We start from the raw sequence: 24829 nt of genomic DNA on the forward strand, positions 1-24829 counted from the left end.
GAACCCCAGTGATCAGTTTATGTGTACTTTGTGTACCAGTTTACTTGGTTTGTACTTTTAATAAGTGCAAACCAAGTAAAATGACTATTTCAGCTATTATTTGTAAATGCTGTGTATATTTTATGTACAAAGTTGCGGCCTATGAGTTTGCTTGGTTAGCTTAGCAACATGCTAATGCCAAACTCTACTGCGCAGGAGACGTGATCATTTATTTCAGTGGAGTTTGATGTTAGCATGTCGCTAAGACAACAAAGCTACAAAGTTGTACGAGTATGCTTGGTTAGCTTAGCAGCAACATGCTAATGCCAAACTTACTCTACTGCGCAGGAGACATGACAATTTATTTCAATGTTTGATGTTAGCATGTCGCTAAGACAACAATACTAAACTCTATCATTGAGTAAGGCAAGAGACAGCAAGGCATCTCACTGGATTTTTGCTACAGCTTTGCTGACATACTTCTCTGTTCTCTGTGATAAGTCGTAATATTTGTAGCAGCACTCTCAATGTTGTCTAGTTGAAAGGAATCCACCGCTTAGCTTTAAACTGTTTGGATGGTGAATTTTGTGTCTTTCTCCATTTAACAAAGCTGTAGTAGACTGTCTCCGATTAAACACTCTGATCCATTAGCTGATGTGACAGAAATTGAGTGTGTGTTTGAGAGTGATTGATAGACATGAGACAGCTGGAGGGACAGATGGGAGGGAAGTACCGATCAAAGTAGTGGGCTCCATGTCTCTTCTCAACTTCATCATTGTTTCATGGATACAAATACACAGACATAGTCTCCCAGAAATCAAAGCCGCACATATGTGTGCAACTTGAAAGAGAAAAATCATTGGTTTAAATGTAAAATGTGACATTTCTGCCACTAGTGGCACCAAACAGAATTGGTTTGGTCGAACAATGGGAGACGGGGTGGGGGTTGAGTTTTGGATTGTTTTAGAAACCGATTGGTTTAGAAATTGCACGCTTCACCTTTAGGCATGCTGTGTAGATGGTTTAGAAATTGCACGCTTCACCTTTAGGCATGCTGTGTAGATTGTGGACATTGAGGACAGATGAGATGTGTGAAAGAGGCCATCTATGTGAAACTGGAGCGGCCACCTCTGAGCGGGGGGATGTGTCCAGATGCTCCAGAATCAACTTCTAAAGCAGTTTAGCATTTGGGACTATTCATATAATGGCAGCTCATGCTGATTTTGGATCAGTATTTATCTGTCGTAAGTTGATAAATAAGATTATAGGAGTGCCTGAAGTTAATTTTAGGTCATTATACTTTTATCTAGATCATGTTTAATGTACAAAATGTGAACAGGGCTTTTGGTCTTTTTACCTTCATATCAACTACTTCAGTGGGAAAACTCATCATAATCAGCTAGTTGCATACTGTATGATTTTACCACAAATTTTGCCTCTCAAGTACACAACTGTTGAAAAGTTTGGAGAATTTATTGAAATAGAAATCTTTTGCAAACATTATAAATTTATTTACTGTCACTTATCAATTAAATACATCCTTTCTGAATAAAATTATTTCTTTCTTTTCCAAAACTTTTATATATCAAGATCTAAAAGTCTGAAGACACTAAAAAGATGCACGTCTCACATGCTTCACGAACCCCAGTTTGGAGCAGTTGGTATCTTGCTGTCAATTACCTGGTAATTTTACATGACGTGGTGCTGGTGAACATGACAGCGAAGAGTCAAGATTGATCAGAACTTGTGAATGTGAGGATGTGTGAGGGTCAGTTGGTGCTTATACATGAGGAATGTGGTGGGGTGCAGCTGTCTCTTTTGTGCACTGATGGCCTGAGCAGCTAGTTGCCTCACCAGGTGGCCAGTGACGGGGAGTGTGTATAATGATGTGTGTGTATGTTTGTGTTGGGGGTGTAATGAACGGCTGGAGAAAAGTGACAATGAAGGCAAGTGACCGTGAGATAGGACTGTGTGCCACTAATACATTTAAAGATACAGAGGCAGATTCAGCTGTCATTATGTGCGTCTAGCCTGACCAAGGTCTATCACCTCACAAAGTTTGTCAGTTACTATGAACTGAATTACAGTGGTGTTGCTGGAGCAGATTATTTGATTCTCAAATAATTAATTAATGAAAATATTTTTGAATGAACATTATATATAATGAAAATATGAAATAATAATATTAATAAAAACAACAACAACAACGACAATAATACTAGTAATTTGTTTTATGTTTTTATTGAAATTTCTGTCTAGCCAATTGATGTATAAATAATGATTATTATTACTTCTTTTTTGATATGTATACAATAAAAATTATATGCCAAATTATTTATTAACAATAATAATAATGAAAAATATCATAATTGTTATTATTGTTTCTTTCATTATATAGGCTGTAATATAACATTCATGTACAAAAATGCAGTGTATTTACAAGCCTACAGACATGGCACCTGTGATAAAACATGAACAAATGTATCTTGTAACATTTCTTTATGAGAAAGCAGACAAATATCCATTTCGCTGAGACAGATGGAAGCAAAATGAACTGCATTTCATTCTGTATCTCAGAGTGTTTGTCTGAAGAAATTGCTGTTTTTCCCCTTTTGTTTTTCTCATATTTATTCCAAACCTTAACTATACAGCTAGAAACAGGTGCATATGAAGTATTTTTTTGTGGCAAATGCGTACATTTTATTTCTCTGATTGTTGTCCTGTGATGTAATAGTAAGGAACAAAAAGCTGTGTCCTTTGTCTTTTCCTCATTTCGCGCTCCAGCTTTTCACATCACTGACACCGTCAACATAACAGATGCCGCTGGAACGGCTCTCCCTCCCTTAGCGTTTTCACATTTCCTTCTCAGTCCCTCTGTTCGCGTCTTCATCTATCAGTCTATTTAAGCCTCCCTGTGGTTAGCCAGCCCCTGCTTGCCCTCTCTCGCTCCCCTCCTCTCTCCTGCATCCCCACACTCCCCCCCTCCACACCCCCTCTTTGGCTCTCTCACTCCCTCCATCCCTCCATTTGTTTTTCTGCTCGGTAGCAGACAGCAGGATTGCAGCTGAGGACAGGTTGCTGCTGCGTTTTCTCGCCAGAAAGAAAGAAAGGATTACCGTCTGGAGGCTGCACTGTGGCGAGGCAAGTCCGTCTTATTTTTCTGCATGCTTTCGGTCGCGTTTCGCGATATCTCCTGAGATGCGGGCAACGGATTAGAGGGTTTGTGGGTGATGTATGGGGCTTAGTGCGTGCGGTGGATGCCTCATATATAGGCTAAAGGGTTGGATTGGGGGTGGGGTTGTTGTGGGGGTGGGGTCGGGGTTGTAGTGGGGTTGAGTCAGGGGAAAGAATACGAAAAAAGAGCGCAAGATTGAACCCTTCAGTCACATCTCGTTCACAGGGACAGATGGCTCCTAGTTGAGGAACTTTCTCATCAATATGATTTATTTGCAAGCCATTGTCTGGAGTCCCTTTGGGGCAAGGAGCAAATTTTGCCTTAGTGAGCGTGTGTACGCGTGTGTACACATGTATATATGTGTGTGTGTGATGGAATGATGATGTGGCAGAGGGAGTACGGTACACTGAAGGGCCATCACCCTTGATGTAATGAGCAATGATCAACTCACCACCTGAACAAAAGCGCCCAGTGTTGAAGCGGTGCAGCGAAATTCAATTTGTCACTGCCCTTCGCACCACAGAGCGTGCTGTGGATCCCTCAAATGCTACCTCAGACAGGTTACTGCCCAGTCATATGCTGTCTTCTTATGTTAGGCATCACAAACATTGTTGCTAGGTAGATCTCTGCATCTAAGAGAATGTATTTATTGATTCTGTGGCTTGTTGCTTTCATTATTTCAATAAAAATCTGATGTTTTTCAGCCTAATATGCAAGAAAACAAACGCAGCTCGAAAATTTGCATCATTCAATTTAGCTAATTGTGTTAACATAGCATTCACAGCCACAGATGTCTGTGGGAGCTAGCTAATTAGCATTTAGCATGTGTACCACTCTGTCTGCAGACAAGCAAAGCGCTTCAACCACAGGCTCGGATACAGGGTAGATCTGAAGAGCGCCCCGGTCGCAAGTCAGCTACGATTAGCAGACAGAAGAGAGATAATACCTGCAGGGAGCCGAGGGCTCTCAGTAGGGAGGATCAACATTCGAGTGAGTTTTAGCAGACTGTCTGTGTCTGGATGGTATGATTTTTGCATAATGTCGCTAAGTTTAACACAAAATCCTTTTTAAAATGGGTTATTTGTAGGTCTAGTCCTCTCTGTTTGGGTTCGTCTTGAGTTTCCAGGCTCCATTTTGATATGTCAGCTCAAGCTTGATATCACTGAGCAAGCATATGTGGGCGGCATACTGAGAAATTTGTCAAAATCTGGGCATGTTCAGAATCTAAATCCCGTTCCACGTTTTCTTTGGCTAACACCTTGTTGAGCGTAGACGAGTCTTGTGAATTGGCTGTTCTTGGCCTGAAATGTCCATTTGCTCACAGCACTTGACATTCTGAATTCGAAAGCATTTTGTGAATTCATTTGCAAGTCAAAAGCACCCTCAGAAAGTGTTGATCACCGTGAGAGTGGACAAACTAGAGACCAGCATCAGGCCTATCCAGGGGGCACTACTATTTAAAAAGAGGTTGGAGGCACAAAAGGAAAAGAATGCCTCTTAAAATACCACTCCATTCATGTGCTGCTTCTGAACAAGAAAGACCAGGACAGAGGGATCTGCAGCAAGTTTCCCAGTTTTTTAGATGTCCTTCAGAATCAAAGGTTGGAATTACTCCAGGAATACTAAAGTATCTTCAACCTAGTGCTCAGTTGTCCCTCATCCACATGGACTAGCAGCGTCTGCACATACTTTCCTTCCTAAACACAATCATTAATACCTATTCTTTTCTAAATTAAAGGGATAGTTCATGTAAAAATGAATGTTCTGTCATCATTTACTCACCCTCATGCCATTTCAAACTCTTTTTTTATTATTCAGTGGAACACAAAAGATATTTTGAATAATGTTACTGTCCATCCATACAATGAAAGTTAGTGATGTCCAAAACAACTCTGAATACCACTGACTTTCATTTAAAGATATTCAAAATATCTTCTATTTTCCACAGATAAAAAAGGGTTTTGAACGACACAAGGGTAAGTAAATGAGGACAGAACATTGATTTTTAGGTAAACTATTCCTTTAATCATGTAGTCAATGCGTAAAAGCTCTAAAGATGGAAGTCTAGATGTAAGGCCTTCACCTCCAATTTTTTACTCAAGGCAATTCCGCTCTTTTTCAGTGGTTGAAAGTTTGATATTATGTAAAAGGTGAGCTTTAAATCCGAATCACTGCTCCACTGAGCTGAGATGATGATTCATGCTGAGCTCCACCCAGAAATAGAAGCTCCCACAGGCTACAAGATACACTATGTTTCTGTCATTACCTCTGGCCTATTTCCTCAGGGTTTTATCTGGAGATGCGTGTTTGTCATTTTGCCACTGTAATCATTCAACTTGAGGGTTAAGAAAGCAAGAGAGGGAGTTTGAGAGACTTGCTTGAGATGTATGGGACTTGTTTGATGGATGAGGGAAGTAATTTCATTGAGTGGCTGTTAGTGGTCAAAAGGCCATTCAAAATTAATTTGTATTTTTTACTTTAATTTAATTTAATTTAATTTCAAATTCACGCAAACATTTTCAGTTCAATTGAAAAATGGGGAACAAAATGTGGATTTTAGTCCAAGCTGATGAGATTCCACATGCCTGTAAAAGACACCAAAAATATTTAAAGGGATAGTTCACCCCAAAATGATCATTTACTAACCCTCATGTAATTACAAACCTGAATGACTTTATTTCTTCTGTGGGACACAACAGTTCAAGTTCGCATGTAAATTTTAAGCTCAAATGAAAGATGGAGAAATATATGTGTATTTTAGTCCAAGGAAAGACCGATATAATTTTTAAATTGGCAGTTCACCCAAAAATAAATTTCTTCTGTGGAACATAAAGATATTTAGATAAATGTCTCAGGCTTTTTGTCCATACAATAAAAGTCAGTCAGGTCCAGTGTTAGTTTCCTCGCCCACATGGCCATGATTACATCATCAGAAAAGTTGTTTTGGCTGCAAAACATTTTACATTTTGAATGCCCTATGAAAATAGGCATATGTTTTTTTTATTTTTTTTTTTATCAAACTGGTAAATTGTTCACATTAACACCAGTAACACCAGTGTAAAAAATCATTCAACTAGTGCTTTAAGACTAAAGAAAGTCCTCTTGTCATTGATCAATAATTTTGTCTGTTTTTTTCCCTTCCTTTTGTGGAGGCTTATTAAAAGGAGGGAATGACTTTGGCCAAAATGTGGTCACACACAAAAGCCCTTGTGGCCTGGCGGAGTTAAACAATGGTATTGTATGCATACACATGGCTGGCCTGACCAGCCTGATTTTTATCTGCTAAATCTCATTCAGCCTCTAATCCCCATCCTAGCCCACCATTTGATTGCCTTAGTCACGTTGTATTTGTGTATGTACTTGTGTGAGCTAGAGAGAGTGTGTCTTGTATGCAGCGGGTGCCATGTGTGTATCTGTCTGCAAGTGTGTGTTGGAGGAGGAGGAGGAGGAAGAGGAGGGGGGATGTGGAGAGAGAGAGAGAGAGAGAGAGAGAGAGAGAGAGGTGGGCGGGCGGAGGTGGATGAGTGTGAGCCTGAAGACGTTTAGCTCAGATGGTGTTTTCTGTGCGAGCCTCTCACATTGGCTGAGCTTCAACGCTGGGCTGGACGACCGCTTTACAGAGAAAGAGATCGCGAGGAAGAGGAGGAGGAGGAGGAACGACAGACTGGGCAGCGCTAGCTGAGATACAAGCACCTGATGTTCACCGGAACAGGATTCTGGGATTTTTCTGCTCTTTTCTATTGGATTTCGTCTGGTTGTGCAAGATCTTGAGTGGATTTCATGCATTGGAAGTAGCGGCAGCAAGGTTCTCCGCTAAGGTAATTTAGCATTTTTTCCCCCCTAAATATCACCTGGACTCTTCAGCTTCCGGGGTTTGACAATGGGGAGGTGGGGAATGAGGGATGGGAAAAGAGTGACAGAAAGCTGGGAGCAGCAACGCAGCGAACGCAGCTGAATATGTGACCGTCTTGAGGGATGTGAGAGGATGTGATTTGTTGAGGACGGTAAAATGGTGCACCAGAGATGCCGCGGTCCGTCTTAGCTGCTGGAGCGCGCGTGTACGTGCCTGTCTGCTTGAGCGAGTGGAGGTTGAATTAAGCTGTGGTCACTTGACGTGTTGGAGGCCATTATGTTTGGAGTTGAGCAGTGTGGCAGTCGTCTCTCTCCCAGCCCCCCTCCCATCCACACCAGCCCCATGTCTGTCTCTCCGCTGCAGCCGCTGTCTTCAGCCGTATTTGTGTCTGAAAGCCTTTCTCATGCTCTTTTTCTCTTGCCTTTTCATGTAAGCTCAGAAACGATGCCTATTTCGAAGGGTTCTCCGTATCTTAGTGGCGTTTATAGGTTAAATAGCTTAATTCTCTGGCTCACAAATGGCAGGCTGGTGCTTTATCGCTCTTATGTAGCTCTAGAATAGATGATTTGAAGATGAAGATTTGAGCCGTGTAAAACTGAAGCCGGGAACAGGCCGTGTGTAAGCTCGGTTTAGTGTGTTTAGACTCCATCAAATCAAATCTACTCAGCTCAGTAAAGCATTGATCAATATTTTCAGCAAAGCATTATTTGGCATGTCTTGATACATTGATCAGTCGTTTCGGCACTGACATCATCGGACTGAGTAGATTTGATTTGATTTGTGTTTTGAAGTGGATCTCCAACTGGAGGTCTTTTAGGGGGGATATGCTTTCAGAAAGCAACTCCATTTTGCTAATTGGAATATGTGGGTTGGAAAATGCTAGAATTTGGGATCTGTGTTGTGGATTAACCCTTTGGTGGGACAGATGGTTCTCTGTCCCACTGAGCCGAAAGGGCTGGCTGTCAACATCAACATGGGCGCACATCCCCAAGCCTTTCCCAATCATGAGTCTTCCTTTTCCCAGTTACTCCCGGTTCCAGATCTCCCAAAAACAGGGAACATGAGATGCCAAGTTTCTCCCTCTCTCACTCTCTTTCTCTCTCTTTTAAACCCTACTTTTCCTTGTAAAAATCATTCTGGCTAAAAATTGTTTACTGACATACTAACAAGATGTATTTTTCTGTGTTTGTTAAGAGGTTACATGTGTATATATATGTTACATAATGCGCCTTGGTCCAAGAAAAAAGAAAAAAAGAAAATGGGGCAGCTTATTACAAGATGAAGAATTTGTGGTTTTGTTCAGCTTTTTGAATTAGAGATGAAACTTTTTCAGTTATTCATGTATTTATTTAAGCATGTTGGGTTTCCGTGTTTTATGGGAGCTTTTCATATATAGTTAATGTATAGTTTGCCTATATATACAGTGCTATGCATAAGTTTAGACACCCATGCTAAAGTTGACTAAAAAGAGGAATAAAAAATCATCTTTTGGAAATTGAACTTAATGCCTTAATTAAATTTTTTTGGGAAAAATCCAACCTTAAAGGACACCAATTTTCTTTGTGAATGAATGATGTATCGTAAATAAATAAATGTTCTTCCTTAAAATACAGGGTGCATAAGTCTGGACACCCCTATGTTAAATTCCCATAGAGGCAGGCCATACCTACCTAGAGATTGGCATGGTTTTATTTCAGTTAGCCTAATAGCTGGTTTGATTTGCATTGAGAGATGATCTTATGGAAAGTACTCCATGTCAATCTCTAGGTATGGTGAAGGCTACAGTATGTGATGATGTGGGGCTATTTTAATTCCAAAGGCCAAGGGAACTTTATCAGGATACATAGTATCCTGGATCCATGAAGTAACTGGCCTTTAAAAATAAAAATCTGCCTGCCTCTATGGGAATTTAACATAGGGGTGTACTAACTTATGCACCCTGTATTTTAAGGAAGAACATTTATTTATTTACGATACATTATTCATTCACAAAGAAAATTGGTGTCCTTAAAGGTTGGATTTTTCCAAAAAATTTTAATTAAGGCATTAAGTTCAATTTCCAAAAGATGATTTTTTTTATTCCTCTTTTTAGTCAACTTTAGCATGGGTGTCTAAACTTATGCATATATATATATATATATATATTATGGTATTTCATATATAGTTCATTAATATAGTTTGTTAGCAGTTGCCATGCTTCTTTTCCAGAACATTTGCCTTGACAAGCTGTTTCGAACTCCCGAAGCAAACTCCAAACAGACTGTGTTTTGGCCTGATTTTGTTCGAAATGACATCACAACAGTTCGTTTTTCGATTTTGCTTTAAGCACACATTGTTGTTTTTTGCACTCTGGTTTGTGTTGTGCCTAAGAACATCCCTTTGCCATGGACAAATCACTGCAATTCAATGTCTCTTATTGCTTTGATATTCCTGATTGCATTGATAGCTTTAATTATGTCTTGGTTGTGCACATATAATTAACCAGTAAATAGTTTGTGTATGAATAATATGAACCGTTATTAGCACTATTGTGCCACTCAGTGTGTTTTGATAAATCTGTAGTGATCTGTCAACACTTTGCGGGCATCAGTCAAACAGAAGAGAAGGTAGAGGCTCTCAAACGCCTCTGCTGTGACAGGACTGTCAATATCTTATATCCCTTTGAACTCTACTGAGTACTGACGTCGCCTCCGGCCTGTACATGCCATTTATTGGTGCTTTGCCTTTTGATTAATGCCTCTGACAAAGTTTTTTTTTTTTTTTTTTGTATTTCAAAAATTCTTTCCTCTTGTCCATGTCAGTCAGGATAGGCTAAAGATGGTGAAAGAACTTTAGGGAGCTTGTCAAAGGTTAAAAATTGTCTCTTTTTTTTGCTTGTTTAGTCTAAGAGTTGTTTGTTATACTATTTTACAGAGAAAATACCACAAGGTATTTGGCGCCCTGCTCGTGGTTTCAGTCTTAGTGGAAACTGTGGCCTTGAAAAAATGCATCATGTAAACATGCTTTCTGCAATGTGAATCCAAAGCCACACTTCATTCTGGTGTGGGGGAAAACTGGTCTAGTCTTTCAGTTTGAACTGAAAGTTAGGTTACAGTGCTAGATGCTATTTATTTATTTTTTAAATTGGTTACACTTTATATTACAGTTCCCAAGTTACACATATTACATGTAAATATAGTTAACTGCGATAACAACAAGGTATGTTGAATTACAAACAGTGGCACATAATAATTTACACATTAAGTACACATTATTCACAAAGTTTACTTATACTTTATTACCCAAATTGGATTGATTTCCTTTCAGAAAGTGGATACAAGTCTCTCTTTGTTCAGAAAGATAGTACCATGGCTTTTGTGTGTGTGTAAAGTGAGTGTACTGTGGTGCAGTGGTTTATGTTGTCCTAAAACCAGAGACCCTTCTTTAGAAAACTGTGATGAAATCACTGGAGATACACCAATGATACATGTTTTACCAGGTGTAAATGACAATTTGTCCCAGCTGACCCCAGTCAGATCAGCTGAGACAGATGTTTATACTAGGTTTGATGTTAATAACATATATTTTACAATAAATAACATGTGTGTATAATTTGATATATGCATGTATGTATGTATGTAATTATTTTATTCTTTCTTTTTTGGAATCTTTTAAATCAAATGGCTCCTCTCCTTTTTTTAATGGCCAATTATTTTATGTCACAGCTGTGAAACATGATTTGCTTATATTGTAAATGTTAATCAAAAGTAAGTGGTGAATGGGGAGAGAAATTCTCATTTTAGAGAGCATTTAATTGGACAAAAATGTTTTATACAATTGTAACTAAGAGTAGTAAATATTGTACAAATATCTGTTTTTCTACAGGAGAAAGAATGTTTTATATTTTTATTGTAATTCTTAAATGTGTATGTCTACTTAAAGACCAACTTTTATCAGTACGCTAGAATATGGTGTACAGTGTTTGATATGGTCTCAAAGCCAACATGCACTGGCAAGTTTGAAGTTTTGCCACTTATTTGATATGTTTAATCTTTTATTTTCATTCATGTCATTGCCTTTTTCATTTATAGATTATAGAGAGAAGCACATGCAGAAAAAAAAGGGATGACAAGTGCGCAAAAAGAAGGAAGAAGGAGAAGAACGACAGAGAAAGAGAGAGAGAGCAGCCTGTATTACTCACTGGGTCAGGCTCATGAAAAATTTAATCAAGCCATGCAGATAACAGCTTCAGCTCAGAACAAATACATCCCAGTGTACAAGAGCATTTTTCAATTAGTTTTTATGTATTTAACTGGGAGGGCATCAGAAAAGGCATGAAATTGCTTCTGTGAGAAGAGCGCTGAAGATTTAGCATCTCAAACGAACCCAGTTTTTGTTGTAGAAATTGTAATCATGCTTTTATTTCAAGCCAAAAACCACAAGGCCCTTTAATAACTTTGGAAATGCGCAAACATCCGAATGCTGGTATAGTGAGAGTCTTGACTATTATTAGAATGATGATAATGAGTCGTTTCCAAATGCTTTAACAACAGCCTACGCTACACCGCTAACTGAATCACGGCGGTGAGGCTCAGAGTCACTTAAAGTGTTGCGTCTGATTGATTGCCTCTCCAGTTACTGCAGTATTGCTCTCCAGGAATGCAATACGTCCACTCGATCCGCTTTATAACTGGACTATATGTTGCTATGTCCGATTTCACAATGCCAGGTAACATTTGTGGTGTTGTGGCTGTGAGAGGTGAAGCTGACCTAGTAAGATAACAAAGAAGCTATGAAACTTCTTTGTGTCTATAAGGGGAAGTAACTTTTGTGGGTAAATAGGGCACCTTGTTATTTAAGAAACAGCATTAACATTTAATCTTTACTGTATATGAATTATTATGTGTTTAGGTTTCTTTTTATTGGTGTGGGATTGGTTTTTGTTGGCCATTTGAACAAATGCAAGATACAGTTAAGAAGTATTTAATGCACCATGGCTTCTGATGTGGTGCTGGTTTTCAATGTGAGGCACACCTTTCCTTGACCTTTAAGGATTTGAATATGGATACATGCTAATTTTATTACTTATTATGCACAAGAGTCATCAGACACTGCTGAATCATACAGGCTTACTATTTTTGTCCACTTTGTAACTGTGATTTTTCTTCATTGAGAGATTAGTATGCGCATACACACATGCAGAGCATTAAGTTGGCTCAGAGACCAGCATCTTGAAGTCAAAGCCTTGTTACACTTAGGTGAAACTAAAGCCGACATCCGGGTTTAAAGCTGCCTGCTTTTTTTGTGTGTGCATTGTGCCATTGTGTCTCTGCCAGTGCTATTTGCCAATGTTTTACACTGAAGCGTTACTATTTCTTTCGCTCATACTCCGGTTTAGAGTTTTGAACAAACTCCTAACAGGGTTTCGAAGTTTTAAAACCATGATTAGCGTTTTGTTCATTCTAATCAGAACTCGTTGGTAAATGGGGAGAGATATTCTTATAGTAGAGGACATTTAATTAGACCATTGTTTATACAGCTGTGAGAGCAAAATATCCAATATATCCGTCAAAATTTGGATCTGTTTTTCCATGAATCTTGCAGCTTGTTGAAGAGAGCTGTGCTCTTACTTTTCTAAGCAATTGGATCTCTGCCTGCTGGACAAAAAAAAAAAAACATGCAGGAATCCCATAGACCAGTGGGACAAGATTACTTAAATTAATACATTTAAATTAATAAATTGTTAGTAATATTATAACTCAAATATAAATTAAAATGTTAAAAACACAAAAATCAAGATGTAACTGAAATCATATTTCTTTTTTCCCCCTTTAATAGTTATTGTTGTTATATTGAACATTGTTATTGTTATATTGGACATTGTTTTGTTTTTATTGGACAACGTACAGTTCTTGAAATTTCTGGAGCCAAAAAATGTATTGGGCTTAATACCAGAAAATATCTACAAGTAACGGAAATTTCTTAGCCTATATGGAGGGCCTTCGAATATTGTGTTGGACAATTAGGGCCTTCGAGTCTAAAAGGTTGAGAAAATCTGCCATAGACTAACATTATTAAAAATGTGTGTTCTTCTCACTACAGGCCCATAAGAAACCAACTAGCAACCACAGAGAACACCCTGGTAATCTCATAAAAACAATGTATTAAAATTAAAAATATTTCAGGACACTTTAGCTATTGCTTGGCAACATTGATGCTCTGACTTTTGCATGGGCAAAAAGTGTTTCCCCCTCAAAAAAAATTCTAGTTTTTTCAAAGGGCAACCTGTTAAGCTATTTGTTTTGCGACAACAAAGCTCAGGGAATGTTTCCTATGTGGGTCAGTGAAGCTGGATGCTTAAAGGGGTCCTATTATGCCCTTTTTACGAAGTCTTGATTTTGTTTTTGGGGTGTACCATAATATATTTTCATGCTTGATTGTTCAAAAAACATTTTACATTACCTCCACAGTCTGGCTCGAACATGCCGATTTTGATGAAGCCCCTCCTTCCAAATACAAAATGTGCTGTGATTGGTTAGCTGGCATTCTGGAAATGTCCTGCCCCTCCATAACTGCGAGTTCTTCTCTAGCGTAAACATTGAGGATGCCGTCAATTTCAAACCAATTTGAGCTAGATTCAGACCCTGACAATGTTAACGAACAAGAAGACTGTGCAGAATGGATTTCATGCTCAGACTTTGCTAGCACAGATTTCGCAGGATTGTTCAGAGTGGTGTTTTTTTCTCTTCTCTTCTTTAATTCTCTTATACATTATAGATACGTTTTTTTTATCCACCATTTAATCTTAATATTTGTCTGAAAACTAAGGTGATACAAACAGTAATCGATCACAAAACCATGGTTAATTTTCCTAAGGAGCGGTGAACCGTCTTACAAAAGCAACAGAAAACAAGCTGTTCTCCATAAACGTTGGGGTTATAATGTTCAGGAACAGTGTTTAGAATAAGTTAATCAGCCTTAGGAAGGTTAAAAAAAAATTGTTTTGGAAATGTTGTGGAGAAACAGTCTCTCTTTGACATAGAGACAACATTCTAATTCAGCTCAACCTGGCCTCGTCCCCTTTTTTGCTATTCTGTGGGCGGGGATTATTTAAATGAGTACCATTGTGACTTCATAAGATCTGGAAAAATCATGTTGTAGTTTAAACGAGCCATTCGTTGTAGTTCTTGGAAAGTGGATTCTGTTAAATAAAATATCTCCCTTTGGAGTGGACTTTGAGCTTTGAAACCTTGCAGATCTTTTTTATGCTCAAACAGCAACATTACACAAAAACTAAAGTTGAAAAAGTGGAAAAGCATAATAGGACACCTTTAAGGGCCGTGACACACCAAGCCGACGGTCGGCCGTCGAGCAACGTCGGGCTATAGGTGAATGTATGTTGGTATAGTTTCTGCTTTGTGTTTCCATGTGTTCCACACCTCGGCTCTAGTCTGGCTTATGTTGGAGGCAGTTTGCCCGATTCAACATGTTGAATTCAGACAGATCGCTCTGATTGGCTGTTGAGTTTAGCAAAGAAATCAAGACGGCACAGACAGAAGGCTGTTCTAATATTTTGTCATTTTACCTGTGCATTCCAATACGTGAATATTTTCACAACATCATGAGCCACCTGGAATGAAGAAATTGATCGGCATGATTGATATTCCAAATGGTAAGCAAGCACTGCTTTGTTTACAGTTTGTTTATCTGCAGTCCTAGTTTCGGTTTCCCTTTTTGAATGACGAAAATAGACTATTGATACCTGCTGATATAGATGGATATTTCCTTACACACTGACACAGAACGCACATGCTAGTTGGCAGTCAGCTGTAGTCTTTGCCGTGTGTTTAAAGCACATCTTTTTGGCCGAGACGCAGCCGAAGCAAGGTGACAACACAGTCAGCTTTCGTTGCCATTAGTTATTTGATGTTGACTTGGTGTGTCACGGCCTTAAGAGATGTTAAAATGAAGTTGAAGCTTGGGTGAGCAGAACTCTTAAGGTTCTTTTCTTGTCGCATTTGTTTTTAGGTTACCCAAAAATGAAAATTTTGTCATCATTCACTCATCCTCATGTCGTTCCAAACCAGTATGATCTCCTTGCTCTCCAGGCAGTGAAGTTCGAATGTAGGTCATATCAGAAACCTGAACTTCAGGAACACCTCGCTGGGTGCATCAGTGCTCTTGCAACCTCAGCCGCGAAAATAAACTGATTTATCAGACACGGCTATTTTTAGAGCCTGTTTGTGTGCTGGATGTGCACATGGCATTGCTGTTTTTCTGATGTATTTTAGAATGTGTGATGTTAAATATGTCTGCCTTTGGTGTTTTCAAGTTCCTTGCTGGCTTTGCACTTCACAATGCAGCTATTTTTTACCCACAGAATGTATTTATGTCATATGCAAAGATGTGTAGAGAGATCAGGCTCCATTTTGTGGAAAATAAGACACAGAGCTGGCATGGAAACAACTGAATTGTAATATTACCCTTTTCAGCAATGTGGCACACCGTGGAATGAATTATATACTTTTTTAAATGTACTTTTTGGGGCATAAAAATCTTGAAACTTTGTCATTTGAGACACTTGAGGAGAAATGCCTTAAAATAGGGACCGGTCTTTCATTAAGAATGAATGCGCCTCTATTTTTGCTGCCAAATCACTGCACTCATTTCTATTCCGTTCACAGCTCTCAGAATCTGTCCTTGTCCTTAACTACATGCTCACTTAAATGATTAAATCACCCCCAAAATTAAAATTCTGTTATGATATACTCACCCTCATGTCGTTCCAAATCCATATGACTTTGGTTCTTCCGTGGAATACATAAGATGTAATTTTAAAGAATGTGCTTGTTCAAAAGCAAAGGCTTTGATGCAAAAGCACCATAAAAGTATTATAAAATTAGTCTAGAATTATATTCCAGGTCTTCTCAAGTCATTTGACAGACTGAACAAGATTTTCAATTAATAATTTTGGTGCATTCAATGAATCAAAGGAATGTTGGACCTGGTTCACAAAACTGGTCTGAGTTATTTGTTCACGAATCATACTGAACCTGTTCGACTCACTTTACAGTAGTTCGTCACAAAAAACTATGGCTTCAGAACACTTGGAATAAAGTGCATGGGAACCACTTTTATGATACTTTAATTATACCTATGTGTCCTTTTTGAAGCTTGAATGATTCAGTCCCCGTCCATTGTAACTAGGAATGCACAAAGCTGTATATTGGTACCTTATGGATTATCTGCCTATTTTAGAGATTCTTTTCTAGTTTATCACTTAATGTGGGTTATATATCAGTCGGTATTGGATAGTTAATTTTCTATGCTTGTTTCCTTTATTTTTGCATGTATATTAACTTTCTTATCATCTAATGCTCACTTAAAGTTTAAAACAATTGATTTTATTTTATTTAGACAAAATAGTATAGAATTTTTGTAAAATATTTCGTAAAAAGTAAATTATTTCGACAAATAATTATAATTTTATCGTATCACCCAGAATTTTAATATGGGTATATCCCCAATTGTAATTGCAAAGCAATATTTTTGTGTCTTCCACAAAAGGGGAAAAAATAGTTGGGGTGAGTAAACAATGAAATTTAAATTTCTACATATTCAAACCGGAGAGAATATTTAATTTTAAGATACCTACTGTTTTGAATCCCCATGCAGACAAAAAGGAAGCTGTATATTTACCCAAATGTCCTTCTGTAGAGAGGACAGACTGATGTTAGCTCAAAGTGAGGTCGAAATGCCATTGAGCATGACAGACCGATCCAGAATCGGTCATAAGCAGAGTCAACAGCCCAGCCAGGTTTAAGCTACATGGAGTCTAAAGGGGATTACTGTCTGACAGACTGATCCAAAATCAGGCCGCATGTCAACATCTCAGCCAGACCTGCCAGACCTTGACACCTAAAACAAGAATAGACTGCCTTTCTTTCTCTGAAAACCACAGAAAAAGAGTTGCAGTTAATTTCATCTTTATTGTATATTATTTGCTCACATCCTCTTATAATGTTAGCCAAAGATTTAGCACCAAAACAGTTTGAATTTTACTTTACCTGCCCAATTTAAACACTCTCTGTGACCTTTAGAATTAAAACAGGCTGTTTTATATAAGACATTTAAATGTAAATGACCTTTGTTATGATTGGCTAACTTCTTTGCATATGAAAACTACTAGCGTAGTTCACACTGCATTCATCAGGACAGGCCATGTTGTTGAATACTGAATAGCCGTTGATGTGTAAATGTGGCGGTAATATGTTAATGCTCTCATAGTTGTTTAATACTGTGACAGTTACAGAATGACCTGTTTTTGCTATTTCGTTTTTGGGGGTTTTGAATGCTTTAGTCTATCGAGGTCTCTTTTTTTGATTAAAAGAGCATGCAGGAAAAATCCTGTTTTCCATGAAATGACCCCTTTGAGGATGCTTTACCATCACCTCTATAAGACAAGAATTTGAAACATGTGAAATCTGAAGGATTGTTAAGATTTCCCTGTTGAAATGTATTCGCAATCACAAAATGTAAAGTTTCAGTAGAGAATCAAGTGCAGATTTGTGTTAGGAGTTAGGTGCAGATTTGTTAGTTGAGCGTGTGTCCATGTATTGCATGTATGCATGTGTTGCATGTTCCCAGGCTGCATTGTGGGAACTCCTGATGCTGATTCATTGTGAGGCACCACTGTTCTTTTCCGGAGAGAGAATGTGCCCAGTCGCACATACACATACACATACTGCTTGGAAATACAGCGACCAGCCAATGTAGTAGCAGCTACAGCCTGTGATGCAGCTGTGTGTGTGTGTGTGTGTGTGTGTGTGTCAGTGAGGGGGTTATCATTTAGCTGAGGGTTGTAAACCCCCATTAGGTAATTGTTTCTCTTTTGGGCCCTGGATCATGCAATTTGGCGACAGTAACCCCTTCTGTTCACAGTCACTGACCCACAACTGATGAGTGTGTGTAGGCCGGGATCGAACAGCTGCAGATTGTGATGTTTGTTGTCAGAGCTCCTCACCTTTGGTTCATTTAGCACTTGGGCACCCAGTGAGCTTTCAGTTGTTTAGCTTAAGTACATTAACAGCAGCATCAAGGTGTGTTGTCGTATTTGTTTAATAAAAAATAAAAAAAGGCTGTAAAGAGAAGTGTACTGGACTCCTTATGTCACATGTACACCCAGGGATATTTAAGGCCATTCACAGCTGAAATCAAGGTTTCCACAGTCATGGAAAATCTGGAAATATCAAGGAATTTACATTTGTGTGCAAGTCATGTAGATAGATATAAAATATTAATAACATGATATAAAATTGTGGAAATTTCTGTAGTAAAAAATGCAGTACCATGCACAAGTTTTGGGGTCAGTAAGATATTAAAATAAATGTATACCTTTATTTAGCAGCGATGCATTCAACTGATGAAAAGTGACAGTGAAGACATAGGGCCCTATTTTAACGATCTGAAACGCAAGTGTCAAAGCGCAAAGCGCAAGTAACTTTGTGGGCGGGTCTCGGCGCTGTTGCTATTTTCCCGGCGGGATAAATGACTCTTGCGCCGGGCGCAAATCTAAAAGGGGTTGGTCTGAAGTAGCTTCATTATTCATAGGTGTGGTTTGGGCGTAACGTGAAATAAACCAATCAGAGCATCATCTCACATTCCCTTTAAGAGCAGACGCACTTTTTCCTTGGCGTATTGCTATTATAACGGCGGATTTGCCAGGCGCGCGTCAAGAGCGGTTCACAGCCGAGGAGAGCAACGCTCTCGTCACGGCCGTAAAAGAGAGAGAAGTGACATTGGGGATGGGAGAAACACACCCAAATTAGCTTCGGCTAAACAGGCATATAATAATGTGGGTAAATGTGTAAGCTAGATGTATGCTTTTATAATAAATTATTATATTTATAATAAATTATCTATCTATCTATCTATCTATCTATCTATCTATCTATCTATCTATCTATCTATCTATCTATCTATCTATCTATCTATCTATCTATCTATCTATCTATCTATCTATCTATCTATCTATCTATCTATCTATCTATCTATCTATCTATCTATCTATCTATCTATCTATCTATCTATCTATCTATCTATCTATCTATCTATCTATCTATCTATCTATCTATCTATCTATCTATCTATCTATCTATCTATCTATCGTTTGTAATAATATGATTTGCAAAAATGAAAACTGCTGCTTCTGTGTAGATTGGAGAATCACAGTGTATGAGCGTTTGTGCACTCTATACATTATGGTCAAGCATGCGCCCTTAAAATAGCATAATGAACAACGCGCAACGCGCCACTGACTTTAGACTAGGTTTTTTCTGGCCAGTGGCGCAATTGTTTTATGGAACAGTAAAATAGCACCAGGGAACGTTTGCGCCAAAACACGCCTCCTTTTTTGCGCTGAACCGCCCAGAGAGCGCAAGTTCATTCCCTAGTTTAGCGACGTGCTTCTGTGGAGGGAAAAGCGCGCTTTGCGCGGGTGCAAAATAGGAATGAAACATGCGTCGGTGTACAAAGTCAATTGCGCTGGGTGCAAGATAGGGCCCACTATGTTATAAAATATTTATATTTCCTGAAAAAAATGCACCGTGGTTTCCACACACACAAAAAAAGAAAAGTTGAGCAGCACAACTGTTTTAAACATTGATAAGATGTTTCTTGAGCACCAAATCTGCATTTTAGAATGATTTCTGAAGGATCATGTGACACTGAAGACTGGAGTAATGATGCTGAAAATTCAGCTTTACCGTCACATGAATATATTCAAATAGAAGACAGCTATTTTAAATTGTAATAATATTTCACAATATTACTGTTTATATTGTAATTTTGATCAAAATTCAGCTTTGGTGAGCATAAGAGACTTTCAAAAACATGGAAAAAAATCTTACCGACCCTAAACTTTTGAACATTAGTGTACATTTTTGTAGTTTTGTTTTTGTAATATAATACATAGTTTTTTTTTTTATTATGTGAGATAGACAACATTGTTTGATTTGTATGAAAAAATGTTTTTTTTTGAGTAGATTCTTTTTTTTTTTTTTTATGTGTCAATTTTATTTAAATGATTGAAAAAATAATAATTACTAGAAAAGTCATGGAACTGAGGTACCAAACAGGATGTCGAATTGATGATATTAAAATTCCACAGAAAAAGCCACATTCTGTCAATATTAGTGAAGTCAAAGTTTTTATTAATTGGCTGGTGTTAGAAATATGGAACTCAGATTTAGCAGAAAATGAAGTGCATTTTGTTTCAATCATGGCATGCAGGGAGATGTACACATTTAAAGGGACAGTTCATCCAAAACATAAAAGATGATACATGTTGTAATGTTCCACTGAAGAGAAAGTCATACATGTTTGGTACGACTTGAGGCAGAGTAAATGATGACAGTTAGGTCCGATCATGATTTTTCATGGCAGATTCCGATCGTAGATTCCGATCACGGTTGCAGATTTTTGTTTCAAAATGTTTTTGTTGTTTATTTGCACTATCATTTTCAACATCTTCAAAATCGCTGACAGCCTCTTTACCATCAAGTGACAGTGACACTAATATTTGCGCACAGTACTTGCTCTGCAGTAAATCACTGAGGCATTTCAAGTTTTGCTGATGATTCTTCCTATTCTTTTGTTTTCTGCCTATGGTAACTATCAGTGAAACATCCCTTCAGGTGAATTGCACTTATTCAGTCATCAAAGATTCAGTTATTGTTGTGCAGAAAAAATATACTTCTTTTATAATATTATTCGTTTTTTCTTGTTATATTGTATATAATGAATCGATTGAGGAATACTAAGATGGTTGATGTCTAACTTTAAAAAAATAAATGATGAGGAGGGTAGTGAAAGACGTCCTGTCACTAAAGAGCTGAGATATGCGTTTAAGGGTTAAAGCAAGTAGCTTTACAGTATCAAACATGAAAAGTTGTCAGTGTCGCTTTTAATTAGAAGTACAACTTCAATTTCTACAATGAATCAACTCTCCAGTGTGTTCATGTTTTTTCTCACGTCTGACCTCAACGGACTGAACACAAGAAATGAACCGAAGAAGATTTCCATAGGCATAGTATGTGATATGAAATTGTTTGATCGGCTCAGAAATCAGAGATGAGGCTCTCAGGGATTGAATCATTCAAGGGTTGTCCCTAGCAACAAGAAAATATATCATCATGTGACACCCATGCTATTTATATATTTGTGGATATATTTTTTTCCCTCCTTGCAGTAGTGACATTGGTTTATGTTTGTGCATGTTGTGTATATACAGTGCTGTGATTCCTGTTTATTGTTCTGAGGAGCAGGGTGTATCATTGCATGCTTCAAATAGTGAAGTGAAGGTTAACATGAATATATATATCATCTATCATCAATACTGTGATTGAGTCATTGCATAAAGGTGATGTGTGATGCTCTAAGCATTTAGCTATAAGTAATCCATTGGTTAGTGCATCTGGCTCAGCCAATAGCACGTAGGATCATCTGTTTGTCATACAAGGGACGGAGGGACTATATTGTATTGTTGGTTCCAAGACACACAGAGTCAATTGGCCCAAGATCGTTCAAAATTTTCAATGACTTTTTAGGTCAGTGTTAGCATTAATATAAATACACACTACCATTCAAAAGCTTGGGGTTGGTAAGATTTTGTAATGTTTTTTTAAAAGTCTCTTATGCTGACCAAGGCTGTATTTATGTCTAAAATACAGTAAAACATTAATATTGTGAAATATTATTACAATATAAAATAATTGTTTTCTATTTTAATATATTTTGAAATGTAATTTATTCCTGTGATGGCTACACTGAATTTTCAGCATCATTACTCCAGTCTTCAGTGTCACATGATCCTTCAGAAATCATTCTAATATTCTGATTTGCTCCTCAAGAAATATTGTTATCAATGTTGAAAACAGTTCTGCTGCTTAACATTTTTATAGAAACTGTGATATTTATTTTTTAGGACTCTTTGATGAATAGGAAGTTCAAAAGAACAGCATTTATGTGAGATTTTTGTATCATTCTAAATGTCTTTACTGTCATTTTTGATCAATTTAAAGTCCACATGAATTCAAAATTGACCATATTTACTTTTTTTGCCTAAATTGTTAGTTTTGTGGTGAACAATTCATCCATGCAAGTCAATCCACATAAAAAATTTTTTTGGCTTTGTAATCTTTAATCAAAATCTGAAAATGCCCCTCCCCTCTGCATTGGAGGACCTTCCCTGATGACGTATGTTTGACGGCTTGGTTTGGGAAACGCTTAACCACTCCCCTCAAACCGTTAGTCTGCTATGAGCGAGAGATGGAGAGGAGGAGCGCTAGAGTAAAACCCTGCCCTCTGTTCAATATTCCTTTTCACTGGGAAATACGTCACAACACTGGAGAAAAGTCGTTTGCAACTTCCGGTTCACGCGGACTTTAATGAATCCTTGCTGAATAAAAGTATTAATTTCTTTTAAAAAAACGTACTAATCCAAACTTTTGAATGGTAGTGTACGTAAATGACATTCTGTGACTGCTGGAGAAATGAAACTGACAAATATACTCAAACATTTATAGGCTGTTTTTGAAGAACTAAGAATCATCTCCGAATTTTTGTGATCCTGTAAATCACACGAAAATACATTTTATTGATGTTTGCATCTAAATGAAATGGCTAAAAAGACCTGCTTCCTTTTTAAAGTGACACACAGGCTTTGAACAGCATCCATTTTCGGGCTTGTGTTTTACTCTATACTCACTGCAGACGCGGCCTGTAAACCAAAGAGAATATTACATAGCAAGGTTGTTAAGAAAACGGAGTTATCATCACATCTTTGATTTATCACCAGTGTCACTAAGATGGCTGCCTAAGAACATCTCCCATCGCGGGGTGCTATTTATATCAGCTATTCATCAGCTCCATCAAGTGATGGGGAGATACAGCACACAGCAGGACGAACGTGCGAGACACGCGTTGACTGTCAGGCCACCGTCTTAACCTTCAGCATCACGAATAGCTGCAGAAGACCCCAGTGTCCAAGTGCAAACAAATACAGTTGTGTTGATAAAGATGTGCTTTATGACAGCTGAGATATTGATTACAGGTTCAATGCAAGGGGCAAATGCACTTCACATCTGTAAAAGCGTTGTGTGTGTGTGTGTGGATGATATTATGATTGATCATGATGTCTAATAAACATGCTCTAAGGTTATCAGAGTCCATTCAAATAGAATGTGTGGAGAAAAATGAAAAGGAAACACGTCTTGCAAGGCCCCGTTTACACTTAGTATTAGGTTCAGTGACATGATGCTCTCTTGTTTTGTACTTGAACATACCTCTTCTATGATGAGCATGTTTTTAATTTCTGTTTTAAAATTCATTTAGATATTTTTGAAATAAATCAGAAATGTTAGGGTGATACAAATGACGTGATATTATGGGTGAAAAAAGCCTCATTAAAAGAATACATTTTTTGAAAAGAAAACCTTAATAATCCTTTATTATTATTTCATACAATAAAAGTACAAAACCTTTTCAAAAAAAAATATTAATAGGCAAAATTAAGAGTCTCTTAAAATACCAGATCGTTTGTCATTTTTATGACATAAATTTGTATGTATTTTTTTTATGCTAGTCCAGGTTGTAAATGGTCATTAAAATAGTAATTTTTTTTAATAGTCATTAAAATGAAACTTTTCTTGAAATTCATAAAATGTTTTTAAATAACATGAAACCAACACGGCGGATACAGCAAGATTACAGTTCAGAAGATCTTGGCACATGTTTTGAAGTTGTTTTTAATTTATGTTTTTTTTTTTTTATGAACATTTCCATTCATAATTGATCCATTAAAATCTGCCTTACTTAAAACTCTTGTTTAAGTGCATGGTTGATTGATAGATCAGTAGCTGGTCGTTTACCATTCTCTGGGATGCATTTGGACCCTATTTACACCTGTATTTATTACTGACCACTTGTGATCGCATTCCCCGAGACGTATTTTAATATGTGTAAACGGGGTCTAAGGGAATGTGGTAGAGGAGGCAGAGCAGCCGTATGGAATCTTTGATCCCTAAAGCTACTTTAATCTAATATGTAGTTAGAGCAATACAGTGGGGGTTGGGGGCACACTTTGCTCTCCTACAACCAATTATCATCAAGGTGTTACAACATCTTCACTTTTAGCTTCTCTCTCACGGTTTAATTCACACCCAGCGATTGGCTTCCAGGAGCCTGTAGACTGTAGCATGTGGTTGTTGTTGGCCCTGATGTAGGTGGTAATCATAGACATGGTGGTATATGTGGTTTTGGGCATAAATTAGCAGTTTCATGTTGTCGGTATCTTATGTGTTATCTTTCCTTTTTTGCTTGTCACAGGTACGACCCGCAGTCCTCGTGACGGAGAGGTGCCAGGAGTAGATTATAATTTTTTGTCAGTGGAGGACTTTCTAAAGCTTGAACAGAGTGGGACACTGTTGGAGATTGGATCTTATGAAGGTAAATGGCAATCTATAGAGTTTTAACACATGCTTTTTGCTTGGCCTTTATATACAATGTTTTTTTTTTATACAAATATCATAATAAAAAAATAACGATATACACTCCTTGAAGTTCTGTTGACAGTGTTTCTGTGATCATGGGAAATCTGGAATTAACATGGAATTAAAAATGTGTGATTTCTGAGCACAGGTCATGGAAATTATATTTAATTTTTTTAAGAAAAGTTTGTTTATTAGTGCACAGAAATGTCATTGACATTAGCCGCTTTCCGCCCGGAGGAACCTTTTCACAGTTCCTGGAACTATTGGCTAAAGTACCCGGATGTCGGCGTGTTC

At 37.8% G+C, this 24829-nt stretch overlaps 1 protein-coding gene across 10 annotated transcripts in view; it reads left to right on the forward strand.

Annotated features, from left to right (window-relative positions):
• Positions 1 to 24829, forward strand: part of magi1b (membrane associated guanylate kinase, WW and PDZ domain containing 1b) — a gene marked incomplete at its 3' end in the record, with an annotated part of 137367 nt that overhangs the window by 66937 nt on the left and 45601 nt on the right. For 8 of the 10 annotated variants that reach the window (XR_014625932.1, XM_084396112.1, XM_084396114.1 and 5 more), the window contains exon 3: positions 24372 to 24491. Coding sequence is in view for 7 of the 10 variants with exons in the window: in XM_084396112.1 (XP_084252238.1) it covers positions 24372 to 24491 (120 nt within the window). Of the gene's footprint in view, positions 1 to 3014; positions 3121 to 6754; positions 6973 to 24371; positions 24492 to 24829 lie in introns of those variants that run through there. The other 2 variants (XM_084396113.1, XM_084396120.1) reach the window with 2 other exon arrangements.

The sequence above is a fragment of the Rutilus rutilus genome (genome assembly GCF_951802725.1).
Source record: "Rutilus rutilus genome assembly, chromosome: 22".
Taxonomy (NCBI): Eukaryota; Metazoa; Chordata; class Actinopteri; order Cypriniformes; family Leuciscidae; genus Rutilus; species Rutilus rutilus.